The sequence below is a fragment of the Felis catus genome, chromosome C1 (genome assembly GCF_018350175.1).
Source record: "Felis catus isolate Fca126 chromosome C1, F.catus_Fca126_mat1.0, whole genome shotgun sequence".
Lineage (NCBI taxonomy): Eukaryota > Metazoa > Chordata > Mammalia > Carnivora > Felidae > Felis > Felis catus.
In genome coordinates this window covers 190,795,227-190,815,631 of record NC_058375.1, presented here as the reverse complement: position 1 = coordinate 190,815,631, position 20,405 = coordinate 190,795,227, and the positions used below count along the sequence as shown (strand labels likewise).

At 38.4% G+C, this 20,405-nt stretch overlaps 1 protein-coding gene across 4 annotated transcripts in view; it reads right to left on the bottom strand.

Annotated features, from left to right (window-relative positions):
- PARD3B (par-3 family cell polarity regulator beta) overlaps nt 1–20,405 on the bottom strand; it is a 1,015,202-nt gene that overhangs the window by 393,178 nt on the left and 601,619 nt on the right. For all 4 annotated transcript variants that reach the window (XM_011285494.3, XM_019838515.2, XM_019838513.2 and 1 more), the window contains 2 exons: nt 10,349–10,519; nt 5,992–6,124 (listed from right to left, as the gene is read on the bottom strand). In XM_011285494.3, the coding sequence (XP_011283796.1) occupies nt 5,992–6,124; nt 10,349–10,519 (304 nt within the window). The remainder of the gene's footprint in view (nt 1–5,991; nt 6,125–10,348; nt 10,520–20,405) is intronic.

Sequence of the window (20,405 nt, the reverse complement as noted above, 5' to 3'; positions counted from 1 at the left end):
AAATGCGCTGTAAATTGGGGACAAGGGACACATTGGGACATTTTCCACAGGCTGTAATCTCTCTACCCTCAACCTCCTACCCCGTCTTTCACACTGGTGATAAATATTGCTGTGATCATGTAACTTGCCCTCTCAGAAACCTCTCAGTTGCACACAGTAGCCTAGAGAAGGTCTGTGCCCTTTGTGGGCAACTTCATTTCCTATTACACATTAGCCACCCACGACTACTTACTGTTCCCCAACCACAACCTGGGCTTTCCTGCCTCAGTGTGTTTGCTTACATAATTGAAAATCCACTCCCATCCATCAAAGTCCCGCCCTTCTCTCAAGGTCCACCTCAAATATCATCACCTCTATGAGACTTCTACTATTTCTCTGGGATCTGTCAATACTTTTAGAATAATGACAGAGAATACTCGTGCTCACTGTATCTGTGTGCACATGCAGACCTCATTTCTTTCTTCCTGCACATGCAGGCCTCATTTTCCAGCTTCTCTGTACCTAGACTAGGTCTTTCCAATAGAATGAGAATTGTTCTGGTCATTGTCATCCCCAGTCTCAATGGGTAAGAAGGTGCACTCTCTCCACCTTTCCTGTCTACCAACTGCAAGAAGGAGTGGCTGAGGCTCTAGAAAATGGCCCAGCTGCCAATGGAACGAGCCCAGGACCCTCAGTCACTGCACAGAGCATGGCCTCCATCTTTCTGCCTCACTGGGCTGTGATAAGACAAGAAAAATACTTCCACTGCCTTCATTCACTGACATTGGGTTTTATCTATTATTATTATGGAAATAATTCCACTTATAACATTTATCATATGCTGATTTTGCAGTGAGTTATCGCTCTATCACCTATGTATCTATTTCTCTGACTGGAGAAACTTCCTTGTCCTCTTTCTCCTCTCCTTCATCTTCTTCAGCATTTTCTCTGGCTTCTTCAAGTTTTATTACAACCATTACCTTTAATTTTTGTTTTATCCACGTGAACAATCTATGTTTTTTAAAGTAGCTGTAGGTAGAGAGGTAAATACCCTCTTTGTTGACCCTTTATCCTTGGTACATTTTTAAACATATTCCGATGCCATAAGGAATTTTTTTCCTCTTGGCCCAAACACCTCTATTAACCCTATATCAATGTGAAAGTCTGGTATTATTTTCTCCAAAAAAAAAAAAAAAGAAAGAAAAGAAAAATTCTCGATTTCATCACACGTACAAGGTTAAGTCTTGACGGTCACCCTATTTTTACGCCAGTGAATGTCGCCAGTGCACCCTCTAGTCACCACTTCATTCATGACCCAAGGGCCCTGATTTTAATCATTTTTTATGAGTGTTACTTGTTTTACGGAATCAAAAAAGAAGCGTAAAAGAGATTACAACTTTAGACAAGGGCTCAGCAAGCTGTGGCTCTGGTCCAAAACAAGCCCGCCATCTGGTTTTATACATAAAGTTTCATTGAACAGTCATGCTCATTCATTTACGTACTGTCCATGGCTGCCTTTGCACTACAGTGGCAGAGCTGCAGAGGTGAAACAGAGATCTCTAGGCCTGCAAAGCCTAACGTATTTATTATCTGGTCCTTTAAAGTTTGATGATCCTTGCTTTAGATTTCTTTATAATTAAAAAAATTTAAAGCCTGTTCTTGAGGGCTGTAACAGCATTGTATTCATCTTTGCATCTCTGAGAGTCTATTCTGCAAAATGGAGGTATCCGATAAACATCAGGCAAATTGAAAAGTATAATTCAATTTCTGATCATGACTCCAAAGGTAGTGGCTTATGTACTATAGAGGGGTGGACATATGCTAGTTCCCCAGAGAGGGCACATTAGGAATAATTATACATTATGTGTCTCCTCAAAGGACTTCAGGTAACATGGGCCCAGTGAGAGAGGATACAGAACCAAAGGGCTTGGTTTGGGGTGGGGATGGCATATCTATGGGAGCCTCCATTGGGTCTAGGGCAGACTTGGGGCAATGGGTGACTCACACATGGGACTGGAGTACACTTGAGCTGAAAGGTGAGGGGAGGCAGGAGTAGAGCACAACAGGGGAAACCAGAGCAATGGAAAGAGAGATAATAGCAAACCAGGGGCAAATGGTGCTTATTACTATTACTTGACTATGACTTGGCCAGGGTGAGATCTGCCGGCAAAATGCTTCAGAAAATACAGTGTTGGTAGTTCATGTTCTTTACTATCATTCAAATGCTTAATAGGATTTTGCAGTAGACCCAAGGGACACAGCCCCCATCCTGATTCCCATCTTGGAGGACCACACTTATTCTAGTGCAGCCATTGCTAGCAATTCTCAAACACAAATGTGAATTTTCCGATGTTACGATTTCCACAAATGTTAGTTCTAAAAATGCCTTTTCCATGTAACAGCTTGACAGGAATATGTATATATATAAAAAAATAACCGTGGAACTGTGGGTGGTATGTACTATTATTACAAAAATAGATGGAACACACATATCAACATTGGATTTTTAAATATACAAAGGAAAGGAAAAAGGGAAGAAAAAAGTTAATGTTTTGGCTGTAACAGTTCCTTTCCTCACTAGACATTACACTTTGTCAACTCAATCTTGTTTTTCTAAAGCGGCTCCTTAAAACACTTGGTAGGGTTGAGTCAACATTCACTCAGGTTTCATGAGCCTTCGTGGCCTACTGCTGCCTCACATGCATCTGAAATTCAGAAACTCTCGATGGTTCTCAAAATTTTAATTTTTTTCATATTACAAAGAGATGATGATTATGATATTATTCTATAGCATCATGTTTATAAATTCTAATATATCGATATATCTATATATAGATATATAGATATAATTGATATATATCAATAGGCTTATATGTGTATAGATATATAGATATAGGCTTATATAATATCTATATAGATATAATTGATCTATATATATATCTATATATATATATCAATAGGCTTACATAAAAGAGAATTTCATCTACTGGCCTCTTACAACTAAAATGTTATGAGTCAATGCCTTGATTGGCCTAATTCTTTAACTGAGTATTGTATAACAGATCCACACGGAAATAACAATAGGCTTTTGCTGCTTTAAAAAAAATAATATTCATTGCAGTCACTTCTTGAAAGAACTGAATTTTTTTTTTTTTTGTCACCTTGGAAAACTGACATGGGGGAAGGAAGTGGAGTAGGAACCTTGTAGATAGTTGACCTGTGTGGTTTTTCACTGGTGTAATAAGGTGTTCCACCTGGAAGCATGTCTCAAAAGGAAGAGAACAGGGACTCCCAGTAATTGTCTATGGCTATGTGTACCCAAAGGACTCTAATGGTTCAGTGGAAATACAAACGCAAAACATTCTATTGAAGTTTCAAAGTATTACGCCATTTTATTGTTAGCAAGTTCTTTGATTAGACTTTATTACTGAAATTTTTTTTTTAATTTTTTCTGGGAGCGCCTGGGTGGCTCAGTCGGTTAAGCATCCGACTTTGGCTCAGGTCATGATCTCACGGTCTGTGAGTTTGAGCCCCGCGACGGGCTCTGTGCTGACAACTCAGAGCCTGGAGCCTGCTTCAGATTCTGTGTCCCTTCTCTCTCTGCTCCTCCCCTGCTCACGCTCTGTCTCTGTCTCTCTCTTTCAAAAATAAACAAACACTAACAATTTTTTCTTAAATCAATAAATATATATTTTTTCTGGGTGTATACTTACACTTAACTAGTTCTATAGTTTCATTATTTTGGTCTTTGCTACCCTTTCTGGAGGTACTATCCCATTTCCCTGGGTATCTTGATGTCCTCTAAAAATACTCTGCATAATTATCACTTCAGCAACAATATTTTATAGCTATTAAAAATGAGGGGCGCCTGGCTGGCTCAGCTGGTGGAGCGTGAGACTCTTGTTCTTCAGGTTGTGGGTTCAAGCCCTGCGCTGGGTGTACAGATTACTTACAATAAAATCTTGAAAAAAATGAAACACGATGGGAGCTAATGTGCCAATATTCCTTTGGATGTCAGTGGTATAATTAGGAATAAAACTCTGAACTTGGATTATCACTTATCACATGTTGCTTGAGAATTAAATGCCAATCAAATTATGTAAAGGCTAGATATTTTAATACAGATGGTAATGTTCTTGATCATTATATGGGCATGATAGAGAGAAAGCTGTGCTAGTCTGTGTAAAACTTGTTGTTCCTTCCCCAGATTCTCCTGCTACTGTGATTTAAGGTCTCAGGAAGAGATCTCGCTTTGTCAAAACAAATTTTAATTTCTTAAAGAAGATGAGAAAAGACATACTGAGTATTTCTTTATCTGATACAAAGTCAAGTGAGCTTTTAATGGACATTCTTGGTATCAGGTGAAAGGACTTCAACAATTTCAAGAGACCAATGTAAGACAGGGTCCATGCCGGGGTTTAGGGAATGAGTTTGAATCAGAGAGACAAGGGATGAATCCAGGATCTGCATGGATCAAGTATGTAGTCTTGGGTAAACTGTTCACTCTCGATTTCTTCATCTGTAAAGTGAGTGTAATTATAATAACAGTATTACCCACTTCTAGTGGGTATGTAAATTGCTTAACACAGAATCTAACAGACAGTAAACACTTAATAAATGGTCACAGCTGTAGCTGCTACTCTCACTAAAACAGAGGGAATCAGAGGAAAAACCAACGTCCTATTCTGATGAAAAAATTCTAGAGGAATCTGACATGTACAAGCCTGTCCTGATGGAGTGCTCAGAGTTTAGATATTCTTCTCATGTAGTTAAATTTGGATGACATCTTAGATGTAAATAAGGGATCGATTACACAAACAGTACCTCCATTCGATAGATTACTATGCAACCACTGAATGTGATGCTGTAAAATATTCAACCACAGAGCAAGATGATCATAATGTGTTATTAATCAAAAGAGCAATTCCTTAAACATTATATATAGTATATATCATTTTCATCTTATTTTATATATGCATATTTGCATGAAGAATTGAAATATAGATGCAAAAATGTTATCGATTAGTATCTCTGATAGTTAGAAGTATGAGTAATATTAAATTTTCTTTTTACTGCTTTTCCCTAAATTTTCTGTAATGAATATGTATTGCCTTTGCAATACAAAAACTTAATGTTATTAGAAAGAAAGGAGATGCAGGGAAATTAAAAAAATTTTATTTTCTTGATGACCTGAAGTACGATTTTTCAAAAACAAAGAAAAGTCCAGGGACGCCTAGGTGGCTCAGCAGGTTGAGTCTGACTCTTGATTTTGGCTCAAGTCATGATCTCACTGTTGTGAGATCAAGCCCCAAGACCGGGCTCTGCGTGGGGTGTGAAGCCTGCTTAAGATTCTCTCTTGCTCTCGTCTCTCTCTGCACCTCCCCCACTCACATGCGCACGCACACTCACACTATCTCTCTCTCCTTCTCGCCCTCAAACCAAAAAAACAAAGTCCAAATGTTTCATATCTAGAGGTCTACTAGTACAGCATAATAAGGGAAAGACAACATAGGGAGGGAATAATAAGAACATTCTAACTGTTAACAAAAAGATCTCGGTTATGGTATTTACCACACTCTTCCTAGAGTCAAGCATAAATCTGTGAATCATGATATGACCATTTTATGGTTTAATACTTGTCCATACATTTTTTTTTAAGTTTAATAGTTATCTACATTAGGTAACGTCTTATATTACAAGATTGTTGAAAAAAAATAACACTTTGCCATTTCTTTTTCTCCAGGCATGGTTTGTTTTGTACAGAATCCTCCATGTTTGGGGCAGCAAGCACAGAAACTGTCATTTAGACTGGAGGCAATGCCAGGAATCTGCTTCACAACTTCTGAGTCAGCTTTCCCACCCATCACCTCTCAGTGCTCATGATTCAGGGTAACAAAGTCTGCACTTAGTCTAATTAACTCCCCTTTGTTCTTTTTTTTTTCTTTTAATAAAAAAGATAGTCTTGTATTTTCTCACACTGTTTGTAGTAGACGGAAATGGACAGCCTCTTACCTTTCTGTTTGTCTTGTGAACTGTAAGTGCCAAATGGATGCAATGAACTATTATCATTTCTCCTGGAGGCGTTTATAGCGTTTGGACAATTCTCAAAGCATGGCTTAGAAAATGCCCCACATTCTGTAGGCTCCTAAGGGACGAAAATAAAAATTATATTTGCTTTTGAAATACGTTCTAACTTGGTCAATGAAAGCGAGGTAGAATGATCAGTTTATGAACCATCCTCCAAAAGTCTACCGCACAGAAATTCTCGACTGAAAATTCAGAATGGCCCTATCGGTTAATAAAACATCTTTGGATATGAAATAAAAAAAAAATACTGACAATGTGGTGCTAAGGATTAGGAGTACTCATAGCCAACACAAAAGAGGATTAACTTGATTATTCTTTCCCCCCACTTACAACTGGCTTCTTTCAAATTTTCCTCCATCTGGGACCACAGCTCGTGGCAACAATACAGCTCATGCCAAGGGTGTTTTTCTGCCAACCAGCTGGTTCCTCGCTCTCTCCCTCAGTGACTAAGTGCATATGCTCTAGGACAAGTCAGAACCTAAGCAGGTTTGTCACTGAAATGCCATGACTGTGTCCCACTGCGATACTAGGTCTTTAGGCCAGGAGCTAAAACAAACCCTGTGACAATGCCAGACAGTGGTTCTCCTGAGCTTCCCCCCACCCCCCCACTTTTTGGTATTTTCCCCTCCAATTTTGATTTTGATGGCCTGCAAACAAATTCACAGTGTCTTCAAAATGGCCAGGGTAACACCCCCACAAGCCATGTTACACAGGTGTGAAGAGGCAGTAGAAAGGGGCCAGGTGTAGAGAGCCCCAGCTGTTTGTTCAAAAGGACTGAGGCACAGAGAACCGGGTTCTGCTGTGGCTCATATTATGTGCCTTCCTAACACAAGGAAGTCATGCGGAAGCCATCTCATGGTTGTGCCTTTGACCGTTTGTGAGAGGATCTCACCCAAACAGAAACACGGATCTGATGCCGCCCCCCCCCCCCCCCCCCCCCAGAGCTCTTTCCTTCTGAGCAAAGCATCTGGTCCAAGCAATTTGATTATACTTTCCTCTTAGTTACAAACATTCGGTAACCTAAACAAAATATTTAAAACATTCGATTTATGCGTTCTTAATAATTAAAATGTTTTCAGCTGCTGAAGCCCTGTTAGCTCTTTGTCAAGGCTTAGAACGTTTTCCCCACAGCCAGGGTTACCCTCTGCCTCTGTACTGCTAGTCAAACCAAACTCCTCCGAAATTAAAGCTGGAGCCCAGGCAGGCAGGAGGGCCAGGGCTCACTTTGCACAGCCTTGTGCTTTAACAACAACAACAAAAATTCTGCTTTCCCAGCTCTTTGATAAATGACACAATCGATAGCCCAACAACTGATCAGTAACCAGCCTAATTAAAATATTCAGCCTGTAAAATAGAGCTGTCGTGGAGCCCTCCATTAGTGTCCCAGCCAATAAAAAATATAATGGATTTTTAAACATATTCTCCTTCTACCAAGATGAGCTTGGAGCGGGGAGGGAAATGTTTTGGGGAAGAGGAAAAAAAAACAGGTCATAACCCATTTTTTAATACCAAGTCTCTAGGCTCAAATAGAATTACAATTGAACCTCAAGCTCATCCTTTGAAAAACATGTTTCTGTTTCAAATGATTTTGATCCAATCAAGGACTCATTATGTATTCTTCACGAGGCCCTCATCAAAACTGTTTACGTATCTTGTACATCTGGGTAATGTGGGAAAATACTCCAACAACTATATATTTTGACTTTTCTTAAGTAGCTTCTTCATTTTTTTTTATATCAATATAATGTTCAAGTAACCATTTTGGTAATCTTGCCAAATCTAACTAATTGATTTGCCTGCACGTATGAGCGGTGCTGAGACCTTTTTCTAGGTTGTGGTGCTTTTATTGTACCTGCGGGTGACTGCTGGTCCACAGGAGAAGACACCAAAAACACGAGTGCACAACATACGCTGTGACACAGTAAAACACAGAGCTGGGAGGTCAAATAGCTGCAGACTTTTTTTTTTTTCCAATTTAATAAAGATTAGTTGTACATTAGAGGCTGCTGTCTTTATAAGAAAAAATGCTCTTTAATCTTCATGGGTACCACAGAGATTCTCGGTAGCTGAGAGAATCAAGTGCCTGTCTGTTCCCCATGGAAAGCATGTAAATATTAGGGAAACCGAAAAGGGATCTTGTTTAAATGTCCTCGTAAAAATTGCTTTTTGTCCCATTTCTTAATTCCCAATTAATTTCCTAGTGAACTTATTAATAAGACACTTCTGAGGATGGGCAACAAACTAAAAGTTTAGTTCTTTCTTCTGATGGAATAATTGTCAACCCACCCCAGAGCTTGAGAATCAACATGGAAATACCTGCCATAAAGGAGAATGCAAATGCTAAAATGACTCAACTAGATGAGCCAAACCATAGAACGCTCACCCATTAGGCAAACACCTGTTTTAGAGAAACACATGGAATAAGGGAAGGTGAGAGGTGGGGGACGCAACTTCTAACAACAGTATTCATTTTTTCTTTTCTTTTTTCCTTAACTTTTGGTTATTTGTACAGGTATGGTACTCTACAGCAGCACCTTCCAGACTTTTCTCTTACTTGAAATATCTTTGTCCCAAGAAATCTTAAGGAAGACGTAATACACAGATACACAGAAGGGGTGGCTTAGGGGCCCACAGACCATCCTTCAGACCCATCCCCGACAACTGGTACCATGAATCCCAAGGCTCCAGAGTAAGAATCACATTAAACCAGAAAGGAGCCAATTCCATCATGGATGGAAGCAAAAGATAAGGGTTTTATAACTATGTACATAAGTAAAATCCATTAAATATTCATGGAAGCCTCTCTGTCACTTAGGCAGACACAAATGTTGAAAACGAGTTGGCTCATTATATATAGTCTCCAGTAATTGGCCAATTTACATTTATTTAACATTTACAAGGTTATGTACAGAAGAGTAAAAAGGTACAGTTACTCTCTTCCGATAGCTGATAATATAACAAAGTGAGATATAGTTTACAAGTTTACTACTTCAGCTGACCCCCTCAGATACAGTAGGTCTCAGATGCATCTTTTATTCATTCATTAAACGATATTTATTAAGTGTCTACTGTGTGCTGGGAAATGAGGATACATTAAGGGACAAAATAGACAACAGTATCTGTCATCTGTAAGCACTCAGCACTCAACTATGTATGTCTTCACATCGCCAGAAAATGGACAACCTGGGATTTTTACTCAAGTGATCCATAACTTTAGAGCCTAAGCTTTCAACTGCTATGAGCTTCAACTACCTTCCGCTATGCCTTAATTTGAAAAATCCTTTTTTTTTTAATTTTTAAGTTTAACTTATTATTAAAACTAATATTTCAAATGAGTGTGTTGTTAACAGCATCCTATGTTAACTTTGCATATTACCAGATTACACAAATATTACTTGTCCTCAGAGAATATTTGTGTGATATGCTTATGTTTTTCTTGACTCAACTATGATCAACTGTTTTCTCCTTATCTTTTCTTAAAATATATTTCAGGAGTATTTAATAATTATTTTTATATATTAGAAAAAATAATGTTTTAGGAATATTTTATATTTATTATAAATATACTAACATAATTGTATAATTTAATAATTGTATAATACATATATACTATAATTGTATGTAAGTGAAATGTTTAGGGGTACTGGCATTCGAGAATATTTTATGGTTACGCTTCACGTCTAGGTGAAAATATTTTTGTATTAAAAAATCGATAGAAAAATCAGATAAAATATTGCAAAAATACTTATTAAATTAAAAACATTTATTTAATACCACGAAGCAAGCAGCTTGCTTAACAGCTTAAGTTTTAAATTAATTAAGTCCCAGGTCTATATTATCCATGTGCACATTATGGGGGAAAATATACAGAGCTGAGCGCATTACAACAATCTTCATATTAAGCACTATATATATCTGATCAAGAACTTTCTAAAGTATAGACACTATCAGCACATCAATCAAAAAGTATATAAAGATGTTACATAGTTTAACAGTTTATTATATGCATAAAGCCTTGCTCATAAAGTCCAAATCTCTAGAAATTTCTGGGGGAAAATCTAGAAAATATGGACCTGTGACATTTGATAAATTACTTACCTTGTATGAACATTTTTATACCTTCTAGTTATACCTATAATATATAACCACACGTAAATCCATCAGAGCCCTTTGGGGGCAGGTTTTTCCAATTTCAGAATCAGTATGATACTAGTGATGGAAGTTTGCATACCCTAGGGGGCCATTTGGGCAATCTGCAGAGGGAACCAAAGACATGCATCACCTCCATTGGTCTCTCTGGCCTCCGCAGAATCACCAATTGGATCATCCCTCGAATGTTTCCCTCCATGGACATTGATCGCCTCAATGTCTCCATAGCTTCGTGGTTGGATTTTCCCAAAAGAGATTCCCCATTAACGGCAATCAGCTGGTCATTCATCCGCAGACGACCATCCTAGGACAGAGGAAAGAAAAACAGTGTTAAACAGAGAAAGGTATGGTGATGATGTATGGCTATTTGAGGAAAAGTTCACATTTAAAAAGAAAAAAAAGAAAAAAGAAAAAACCCCAGCCATTAGGAATGATTTATTTTCTATGGCAGAAAAAGGTTCTGGAGCTTATCAAATAGTCACGAATACTAACAATAATGAACTGTGTGAAAGTGTTTTTTAGAAATCTCCGAGTCCCAAGCTGCAATAATTTAGACATTTGTATAATGTCTCTTACCTAAATCTTTGGCAAGCATGCTAACCTAGCCCAATTCTGCCATTTTCTCTGGCAGGGACCATATTGGCTCAAAGAAAGGGGATTTGGAAGCAGAAGGAAGTGGTCACATCACTAGAAACAAGGGTTTGCATTTTCAGGCACAGAGAGACATCATGCTTAAATGTTGTGTGTTTGACAGCCGTAATGCGTCTCCTAGATATTACTGCTAACTCTGTTGAATGGTGCTGGAAACAAAACAAAACAAAACAAAAAACTCATGTTATTTTCTCTAATACAAACAAAAAGTTGCTAGTCTGCTAGTCTGCAGAAGAACACAGAGGTGTGCAGAGAAGGGCCAATTTGCACTGATGTCTTCTGGCAAAAAAGCATGACAAAGGAGACTGTCAAGCTTTCTGCACACAGGCTCTGACTGATTACTACTTTTACCCAGAATCTTCAGGAAACCACATTCTGCAAAGTGCACAGAACCTCAACATGTGGACAGGCAGCCCAGACTCTAGTTTACATCACGTCTAGGTACTAGTCATCTGCAACCGGAAGCATCTCACAAGCTAGGGATGCCAATGGTAGCTAGTAAACTGGGATGGCACTGTGTGCTTTCTCTAAGATAATAGATCTTAGATAATAAGATAATAAGATAATGATTGGTAATTTCATTAATGGTGGCAGGTCTGCGGCCCAAAGAACTTAAGGGGACCACAGTGCATCTCCCCAACAGGCAGCTTCAAGGGAAAAACACTCAAAAATACAGAGAGTCTGTATAGGGACATGCCTTATACCTGTTTCACACTAGGGAAGAAAGTTCTCACTATGAGGCACAGGTGCAATTTTAGTAATTTTATGATGTTGTTGTTGCTAATAAACTTAACAGAAGTACCAGTAGCTACAGTTGCCCTTCCTGGAGAATTTTCCCATAAATTATCTCCAGAAGTCAAAGAACTCAAGAAGTAGATCAACATTTTACTTTGCATTTTTCAGATAAGGAAACTGAAACAGGGAAGGGCTGCAACTTGCCCAAGTCACAAAAGCAAGTCAGAGACAAAGTGACCCAAATTCTGGTTTTATGCACCTTGGCTCTTGGGTCTCTCTACCAGGCTCCTCTTTGTTACTTGATCTCTAGACTACAGTTGTAGGACACGAAAATAGGAAAGGAAAATACTAAAGAGTTTTGTTGCTAGTAAGTATCTGAGATCCATGTTCAAATTTAACAGAATAAAATACAAAAAAGAAAACTTTCCTAAGAAATGAGAAAAGCAGGCATACAATGGACAATGGGACCAACTGTGCAGCTTTGGGAGAGAAATCGTGTGGACAAGTTGATAAACTTTGACTGACTCGGTAGCAGATGGTCCGTGGAAGTTCTTCTGCAGACAGTGGGGGGAAAGGGTGAGCAGGGAAGGCTGCTCTGGAGAGCTAATGCCCTGGAGATGCCCTGCCCGTGCCGCCTGCTGGAGAGGGCGCTGACCGTGCAGGATCATGGAGGCCACGCAAAGGAGCACATGCTCCTGAATGAAGAAACAGAGATGGCGGGGCAACAGGATTGATCGAGAAGGGCATACAATCAGAGCTGTACAATGTCTGAGTGGACTGCCTCAGCGTAACGGCCCCTCCCTTCCTCTTGTTTTCCCATTCCACTTAACCTTTACCCTAATTTGGAGCAAATCTGGAAATGAGATTTACAGGAAAGGCCAAACAAGAAAGAAATCTCTTCATTTCTGTTATCTAATTTTGAGGGAGGCACATAAAAAATGAGGTTAAGGTTACACGAAACAGGGTACAACAAAAACAACCATAATGGTTTAGTCACGTGAAGCGAGACATAACACGAGAAATCCTTCGGTCCTATTTTGGCATTTAGTGGAAGGAAGGCTATTGGGTTGAAGCTTGAGGAGGATGGGAGGGTCACTGAAAATTGGATGAATGATTTTTAAAGAGGAGGAGGAAATGGAGGAATTAGACCAAGATCCCAGCTCTGTCAACAGGAAATGAGGTCTACTAGGTGTTGGATTTGTAGAGGCTTAGTCTTGGCAGGACACCTCGTCCTCTACAACATGAAGAAAGATAAGGATTGAAACTTTATGGGTACCTCTCGAGTGGAGGAAATAAAATCTGAGTGAGACTCCACCTGGTAACTCCTATGAACCTTGTCTGTGAAGTACGAGGCAAGGTCTGAGTGAAGGGGTAAACAGAGAGAAGGAGACGTAAAGCCTTTTTTTTTTCTTTGTAAAATAATCTCTCACCAACAGGTACTAAGCACCAACTTTCATTTTCAGCTACAATCCAAGTCTCAAGCATACAGAACTGCATTGAAGGAGAGCATGTTTGCTATATTCAGTCCAAAACAAAAAGGCAGGTTAGGTCACCCCAGGGCAGCTGGGATTTTTTTTTTTTTTTTAGAAGACATCCACATTTATCACAAGCATCACTGGAGAGCTATGGGCATGATAAAAATCCACACACTCTCATTTTCAGGCTTGGCTGGGTCTGTTGCTCTTGGTGTGTGCTTTCTCTATCTAAGATAAATGATGGGTAATTTCATTAGTGGTGATCCCAGTAAGTGCCATGTTGTCCTAACATTTAGAATATAATCACAGAATTTAGAGCTGGAAAGGTCCTTAGAGGTCATCTTGTCCAACCTCTTCTGTTTACAGATAAATAATGTGATGCCCAAAGATGATGAGAAACCATTTATTGAACTCCTCTCAAGAGAAGGACTTCCCCATGGGTTAGGACTTGCTTGGCTTAGTTTGGGTCAGAGCTAGAGCAGAAGAGCCCAAATCCTGGCTTCTCAGCATTCTCGATTTCCTAAGCGTCCTCTCTGCTACATAGGTGACAACGACTAGTTCCAAAAGAAATAATGCTTCAAGAAAAAAACTCTCAAAACCAGAGAATACAATATGCCACCAGATGTCTTCCAGAGGAGAATCCTATACAAAATCCAGAGTCAGATGGCAGAAGATGTGGGGACTGGTGAGTGTGTGCTGGGCAATGGCAGGACAAGGACACAAAGTAGAAGCAGGAGACAAAAAATTGCTCGTGTCTCTACCTCTATGAATATACATGCATCCCCAAGTGCGGTCTTGATCTAAAATGAAAGTGGTTCAATGGAAAACTCCTTAAATACCTCTAACTCAAACTCACTAAATATCCTTCACAATTGTGCATGCCCTTGGGATGCTTTGGAATAGTTTTGACCAAGAAAAGCACTTTTTTAGGTTTTATCTTTTTCTGTTAATATTGTGTTTAAGTAAATACTTAGACATGAGAATGCTACCTCTCATCAAATGATTTTATATAAGTGAATTCAACTATCCAGGGATATGACTCAGTAATTTTAGAATATTTATTTCATTGTAATCTGGGTCATGCTTGCATTTATTAAAGAAAAAAATCCTTCTCTGCTATAGACTAAATATTTGTGTCCCTTGTCCCCCACCCCTCTTCCAAATATAACGTGAGGTTATTAGGATGAAACCCTCCTGAATGGGGTTAGTGCCCATATGAAATAGCCTGAGAGAGAACTCTCACCCCCTCTGCTGTGTGAGGTACAGCAGGCAGACGGCCACCTATCAACCTGAAGTGGGTTCTCACCAGATACTGAATCTGGGGGCATCTTGATCTTAGACTTCAGTCTCCAGAACTTAGGGAAATAAATTCTGTTTTCAATAAGTCACTCAGGCTGTGATAGTCTGCTAAAGCAGCCCAAACAGACTAAGACACTTTCCTTCCTGTTTTACTGTCATCAGACGCCTAACTAACAAGACTCTTCACCTCTGGCAACTATACTCTTTACCTCTTCCCACCACCACCCCCCCCCCCCTTAACCAACTCTATCTATCCTCAAGCCAGGAGGGAGTAAAGGAAATTCCCAAAAGAGGAAGAAAAAAAAAGGAAGGAGAGCAGGGTCAAGATAAAACGTAACTTCCTTACGATACTTTAGGACAAATAAAAATTGGTACAAGACTAGGTTTTGTCCATGTCCTGGGATTGCTTCAGATCTCCTTGGCAGTAACTTGGTTCTAACCCAACAGGATGAGTGAACCAGGAGACAGGATGTTTGAGTACGACATCCCCCTTTTAGTGAGCACCTAATATAGGCCAGTTCTTGTGCAAATATTTTGTACATGCTCTCTCATTTTTTTCTCACAACAACTTCATGGTAGAAATACTACTTTCTACTACTTAAGCGATACAGAAATGGAGGCTCAAATATAATAAGTGATTTGTCAAAGGTTATTGGCATGGCTAAGTCTCCTCAGGCATGTACCTGTTATGGTATATTGCTTCTAATATCAAAGTTCTAGAGATGATTAAAGACACTACAGTTATTAATGACAATAATTATTTAATGAGCTTTTTTGTGGAGTCATTGTGCTAAACCCATCATGTACAGTAGACAACTTAAGGCTTACAACAATCCTATACATTGGGGACTGTTGCCCTCATTTTATAAAAAAGAAACCAAGAATTAGGTCAGTTAAATGCATTGTTGCAAGTCACATTTCTAAAGCAGATCTGAACCAGGACTGGGTCACTCTGAAGGCCACATTTCCAACTATTTTGCTCCACAGCTACATATTTAGGCCAGGTAATTCTTTGTAATGTGGGCCGTCAGGTACTTTGTAGTATGTTTCATGTGTCCACTGAAGTACATCTAAGATTTCCAGGGGGTCTAGTGACCTCGTATTTCAGCATCTGTCGTACTGTGGTGCCTGGGTACTATCTCTACCATGATCACTGGTGACATGGTATGGCTTCATCCACCTCTTTGGGCCAATTTTTGTAAGGCCCCTTTCCTTCTAAGGTTCTAATGGACACAGAGGGGAGAGTAAAGTAAGAAAGCCAAGCGAAGAACTAGCCTCTGCAAAACGTGAGACAGGCATGAGGGAGTGGGCTGGCTTTCTTAGGAGTAGCTGGCTGCAGCCCAAGGCCAGTCCGCATTAGGCCAGGGTGTTGAGAGGATTAATCACGACCAGATGTCGGCTCCTGCCTCTGCATGTTTCTAAGGAGGCCCTCAGTAAAACCTTCTGGGATATTATCAACACTCAGAACCCAAAGCCCAAAGCCTGGCTTCAGACTGCAGAGCAGGATTTCCCTGGGGTGTGGTGGGACTCCAGGCCAGATGACACCTGATTGAGGGGAAGGACTATGCTGAACAAATCCTTCACAAGGCCCTAAAATCATTCCATGACAACATCTGCCTACCATATTTCTGGGGGAAAAAAAAAAAAACGTACCTAAAAAACCCCCTTTGCATTCCAGATTGAAATCATTTGACTTCGTTTAAAAACAATAGCAATGAAAGGAAAAGAATAAATCAAGATTTTTTAAAGTACAGTTTTTAAAACAAAGAAGGGGAATAAAGAAAGTTGCTAAGATTACAAGCATGTAAGCTCTTGTCTTGAAGAGTGCCTACCTACATTCATCAGTGTTTTACATCATCAGTCCAAACACAATTTGAACCAATACAAACAGAGCCAATTCTTCCCAAATAAGAGCTCTAAATTTTCCAGGGTCAAGAAGTTGACCATGGTGATTGACCACATCTCAATACTCATGATCCTGTAATACTCATCTACCATACCTTTATCATGTTCGATATATATTTGCTTATATATTTAACTTATTATGTCACCAGCTTCCCGGATTACGGAATGAGTTGTTTTAAGTTTCCCATCTCCAGTACTATATATTGCAGAACTCACTACAGATGTTCAAGAAGCGCTTGCTAAATTGAGTCACTTGTAAGATCTTTCATTCGGGGGCTCCGGACCTGGGGGAGGTTTCACCTACAATGAGCAAATGGCTTATTCACACACTGGAACTATGAGAGATTCATGAACGCAGGCTGGCCTGAAAATGCTAGCACATGTTCACATGTACACAGACTTTTAGACTTCTCAAAGTGAAGCCTGATTACTTTCTGTGTACTGGCCCAATAGCCACTTCCTCAACTGTTGTACAATTTAAATTTATTCATTTAATTCAATAATTGTTTTAAGAGCCTCACTCTGCCATTAGGCAGCAAACTGTCAGAGTCTCAGCAACATACTGTTACTTGTTTGTGGCATTTGAAACCGTTTTTGCCAAAGATAACTGTTCAGAGCATCGGAACATACATAACCAAAACATCCTGATATAGGACTTGCAAATGTATTATAATTCTTTCATTTCAAATTCCCAATGGAAAATATGGGGCATGAATATATCGCAACTTATAGACTCTACTATGGTCATTACGGAGCCTTATAATTTCCTCAGCAAGAAAGTTTGAGAAGCACTGACACAGAGGGATCACAAATATCCAGTGGCCTACTATGCAGTAATAGTATTTTGTGCTTATCTGACACTTCTGCTTCCTGTCATTTCAGCTTCCTCTCCATATATTCCTATCTCCTTCCTGATTCTCTGTTTTTGGTTTACTTTGGCCTAGAAAACTGGATAATAAAAAGTTTATTAAGGCATATGTGTTTTATATGAATTAAGAAGATGCTGCATGAATGCCTAACCAGACTAGAATCTGAGGCCTTTTCAACTAATTGAAAATCATTCTTATTTAATTTTTTAAAAATGAACTCTGCTCTTACTTGTGCTAAAATTGCTTAAAGTCTGGTCACTAGAAGAATGGGTCCAAGGCAAAAAGTCAAGAAAAAAGCTTGGACCACATTATGAATGAATATGAATATATATATATATATATATATATATATATATATATATATACACACACACACACATATATATTACATATATATATGTATGTAATATATATATATTACATATATATGTATATGTAATATATATATGTATGTATGTATATATATATATATATATATATATATATATATATAATGCCCATAATGAAGGTGAAAATAGCTTTATAGGTGAAAGGTACTATTTTCAGAGTCAAAGATCATCATGGTATATCAACTTTTGTAGATTGTAATTTTTTTTAAGTTTATTTATTTATTTTGAGAGAGAGAGAGAGAGAGAGAGAGAGAGAGAGAGGGAGAGAGAGAAAATCCCAAGCAGGCTCCACCATGACCGTGTACTCCCCCCACCCCACCCCTGGATGCAGGGCTCAAACTCTTGAACCTTGAGGTCATGGACTGAGCCGAAAACCAACAGTCACATGGTCAACCAACTGAGCCACCCAGGAGTCCTGACTGCAATTTCCTTTTTGATTAGGACTACCAATTCTTACAATTTTTTTTAAAGCTCACAGAGACAATCATGGGGTTCAAAATACACTTCAAAATGATGTAGGTTTCCAGAATTTTATCTGGCATGGTATGGATTTTTCTTATTTGAATTTCCATGCATGAAACAAAAATGTGTAAGTGATAAGGATCAGCAAGAAAAGCAATGACTGATGCTGGCATTGTGAGATTTTAAAAAATAATATTCTAGTACATCTTTACAAAATACTGGCTACTGGAGAAAACCCATAAATGATGAGCCTGACTACCTGCATTAACATATGCCAACAGTTTTGGCTTTTGTAATAAAAGGAAATTGGTGAAAATAATTTGCATTACATAATTGATAACTATTTTTCTCATGTTTCAGTTAATAATTTCCTTTTTTGAGGTAAAATTCTTATTGGGCATATAGCAATTATGAATTTTTCCAGGCAAAGCTCCTGCACAAGCTAAGAAGTTGTTTATAAAATGTAGCATATTTTTGTGGTCAGGATGAAACGCCCAAGTTCGGCTTCTAACAGTGGAGGATTTGCAGTGGAGCTACTGACATCCTTGGAGTGTAGGGTCCTCTGGTTGGAGGTAAAAACCTAGAGGACACGGCTCCTGGTCATGATTGTTATGGTTTTCCACCAGCAGAAAACATGATCAATTTTGAGAAAAATGGGTAGTTGAAGCAACCATTTAACATTAGTGTTCTTTCAAAAGCTGTCCCTTTTATCTTCCTTTGAATTCATTAATTATAGATCCACCACATGATTTATAGATACCAATAGAGATGGAGTTGGAAGTGACTCATGCTGGGAGCTTCTAGCGGCCTCCTGTTGAGTAGCTTGGATGCTGTTAAATGTTCCATATTACGAAGAAACGTGAAGATTGAGGAACAAGCACTGTGTTCCCGGAAATTCTACAACTGTGTATATTCTCTCTAAAAATTAATATTTTAGTCCTTTTAAAATAGGGGGGTTGCTTGTATTAGCAAAAAAAATTTTTTTCTTATACCTCATACTAAACAGTGTAGATCATGAAATTCTGCATTTCTCAGAGGGAGCATTCCAAATTTCCTAAGCACGCCAGAATCAAATTACTTAAATTATGTCTATTTCATATTCTGAGTGCATGCATTTGCAATTAGCTATGTCAGGCATTTTTCTTTCATTTAATTTCATCATCATCAAGTAGTATTTATTAAGCACAAACCTGGCTAATTAATTTTCTAGAGAATAACAGGTATTCTTATATTCATTCTCCCTATTTAAGAGACCTTAAATAATCTGATATGTGACATTTTTTCCCTTAGCAAAAACTGCCTTTAAATTTCAATTTTTACCTTATTATTTCAAGGTTTCATAGGACATATTCTACTCCCAAAGTCTATATATTCAAATAAAAAAATGTCATTCAGAATTAATACAATAGATTCCATGAGAATTTTATTCTTACTACAGCATACTAATATTCTATCTTGATTGTTTTAAAATATCACTATCCTAGTCATCTATTTTTCCTAAAAGCAATTCATTTTTAAGGTAGAAAAATAAGAGAAATAAGCAATTTAAATTACTACAATCAATAGTTGCAAAAAAAGCATTTTCTCCTTAAAAATTCAGTTCATATAGTTCATGAAAAGCAAAACGAAAGAAAGCCACTGATCTCAGAATGTTTAGCAAATGAGGATGAGAATACTGAATGTCTTCAAACTGATTATCAAGACTTTATGTGTGCTTTACTGGAGGAAAGGAAAAGCTAGTTTTTTTATGTGGATTTGGAGAAAGGAGAGTATTTTTCTCAAGGTACCTTTTTTTCTAACTGCAACAAAGACATTACTCCTTTCTTTTCACTTACCAGTAACTATACCATCACATTCACTATAAATTCCAATCACAAGACTACAATTTTAGAAAAGCATCGTCATGAACATCATAATTCCGCTCAGTTCGTGGTTCATAAGAAGTTAACTCATAAACTTATACGCAGTATATTTTGGTTCTGGAAGCAATTACCCTGTACTTCAGGGACAAATGCCCAGTAAGAAGGACAGACACTACAAGGAAACTACAAATAGGCAATGTCTGTTATTGTTGAAGCATATTAGCGTTAATACTCAGTCGTATGTGGCTATGAAGGTCAATGGTCACTTTGTATGGTGAAAGGCACAGCTAAAAGTGATGCTTCAGAAGGGTCCACAAAGGACTCCCTGGCCTGAAGCAAATGCTGTGTCCTGACACAAGTGGAGAAGAAGAGTTTCTAGGATTTACTTCTTGATATGCAGACTGGAATTTAAATATTAATGAGATTAAGCATTTGAGTAACTCTGAATAGAGTTAAAATATTGTTCAGTGTGCCCTTGGAGTGACAGAAATTCACTTCCAAGAGAGAATCCTAAAGTAGCCGGATACTCTTATTTTCCAACAG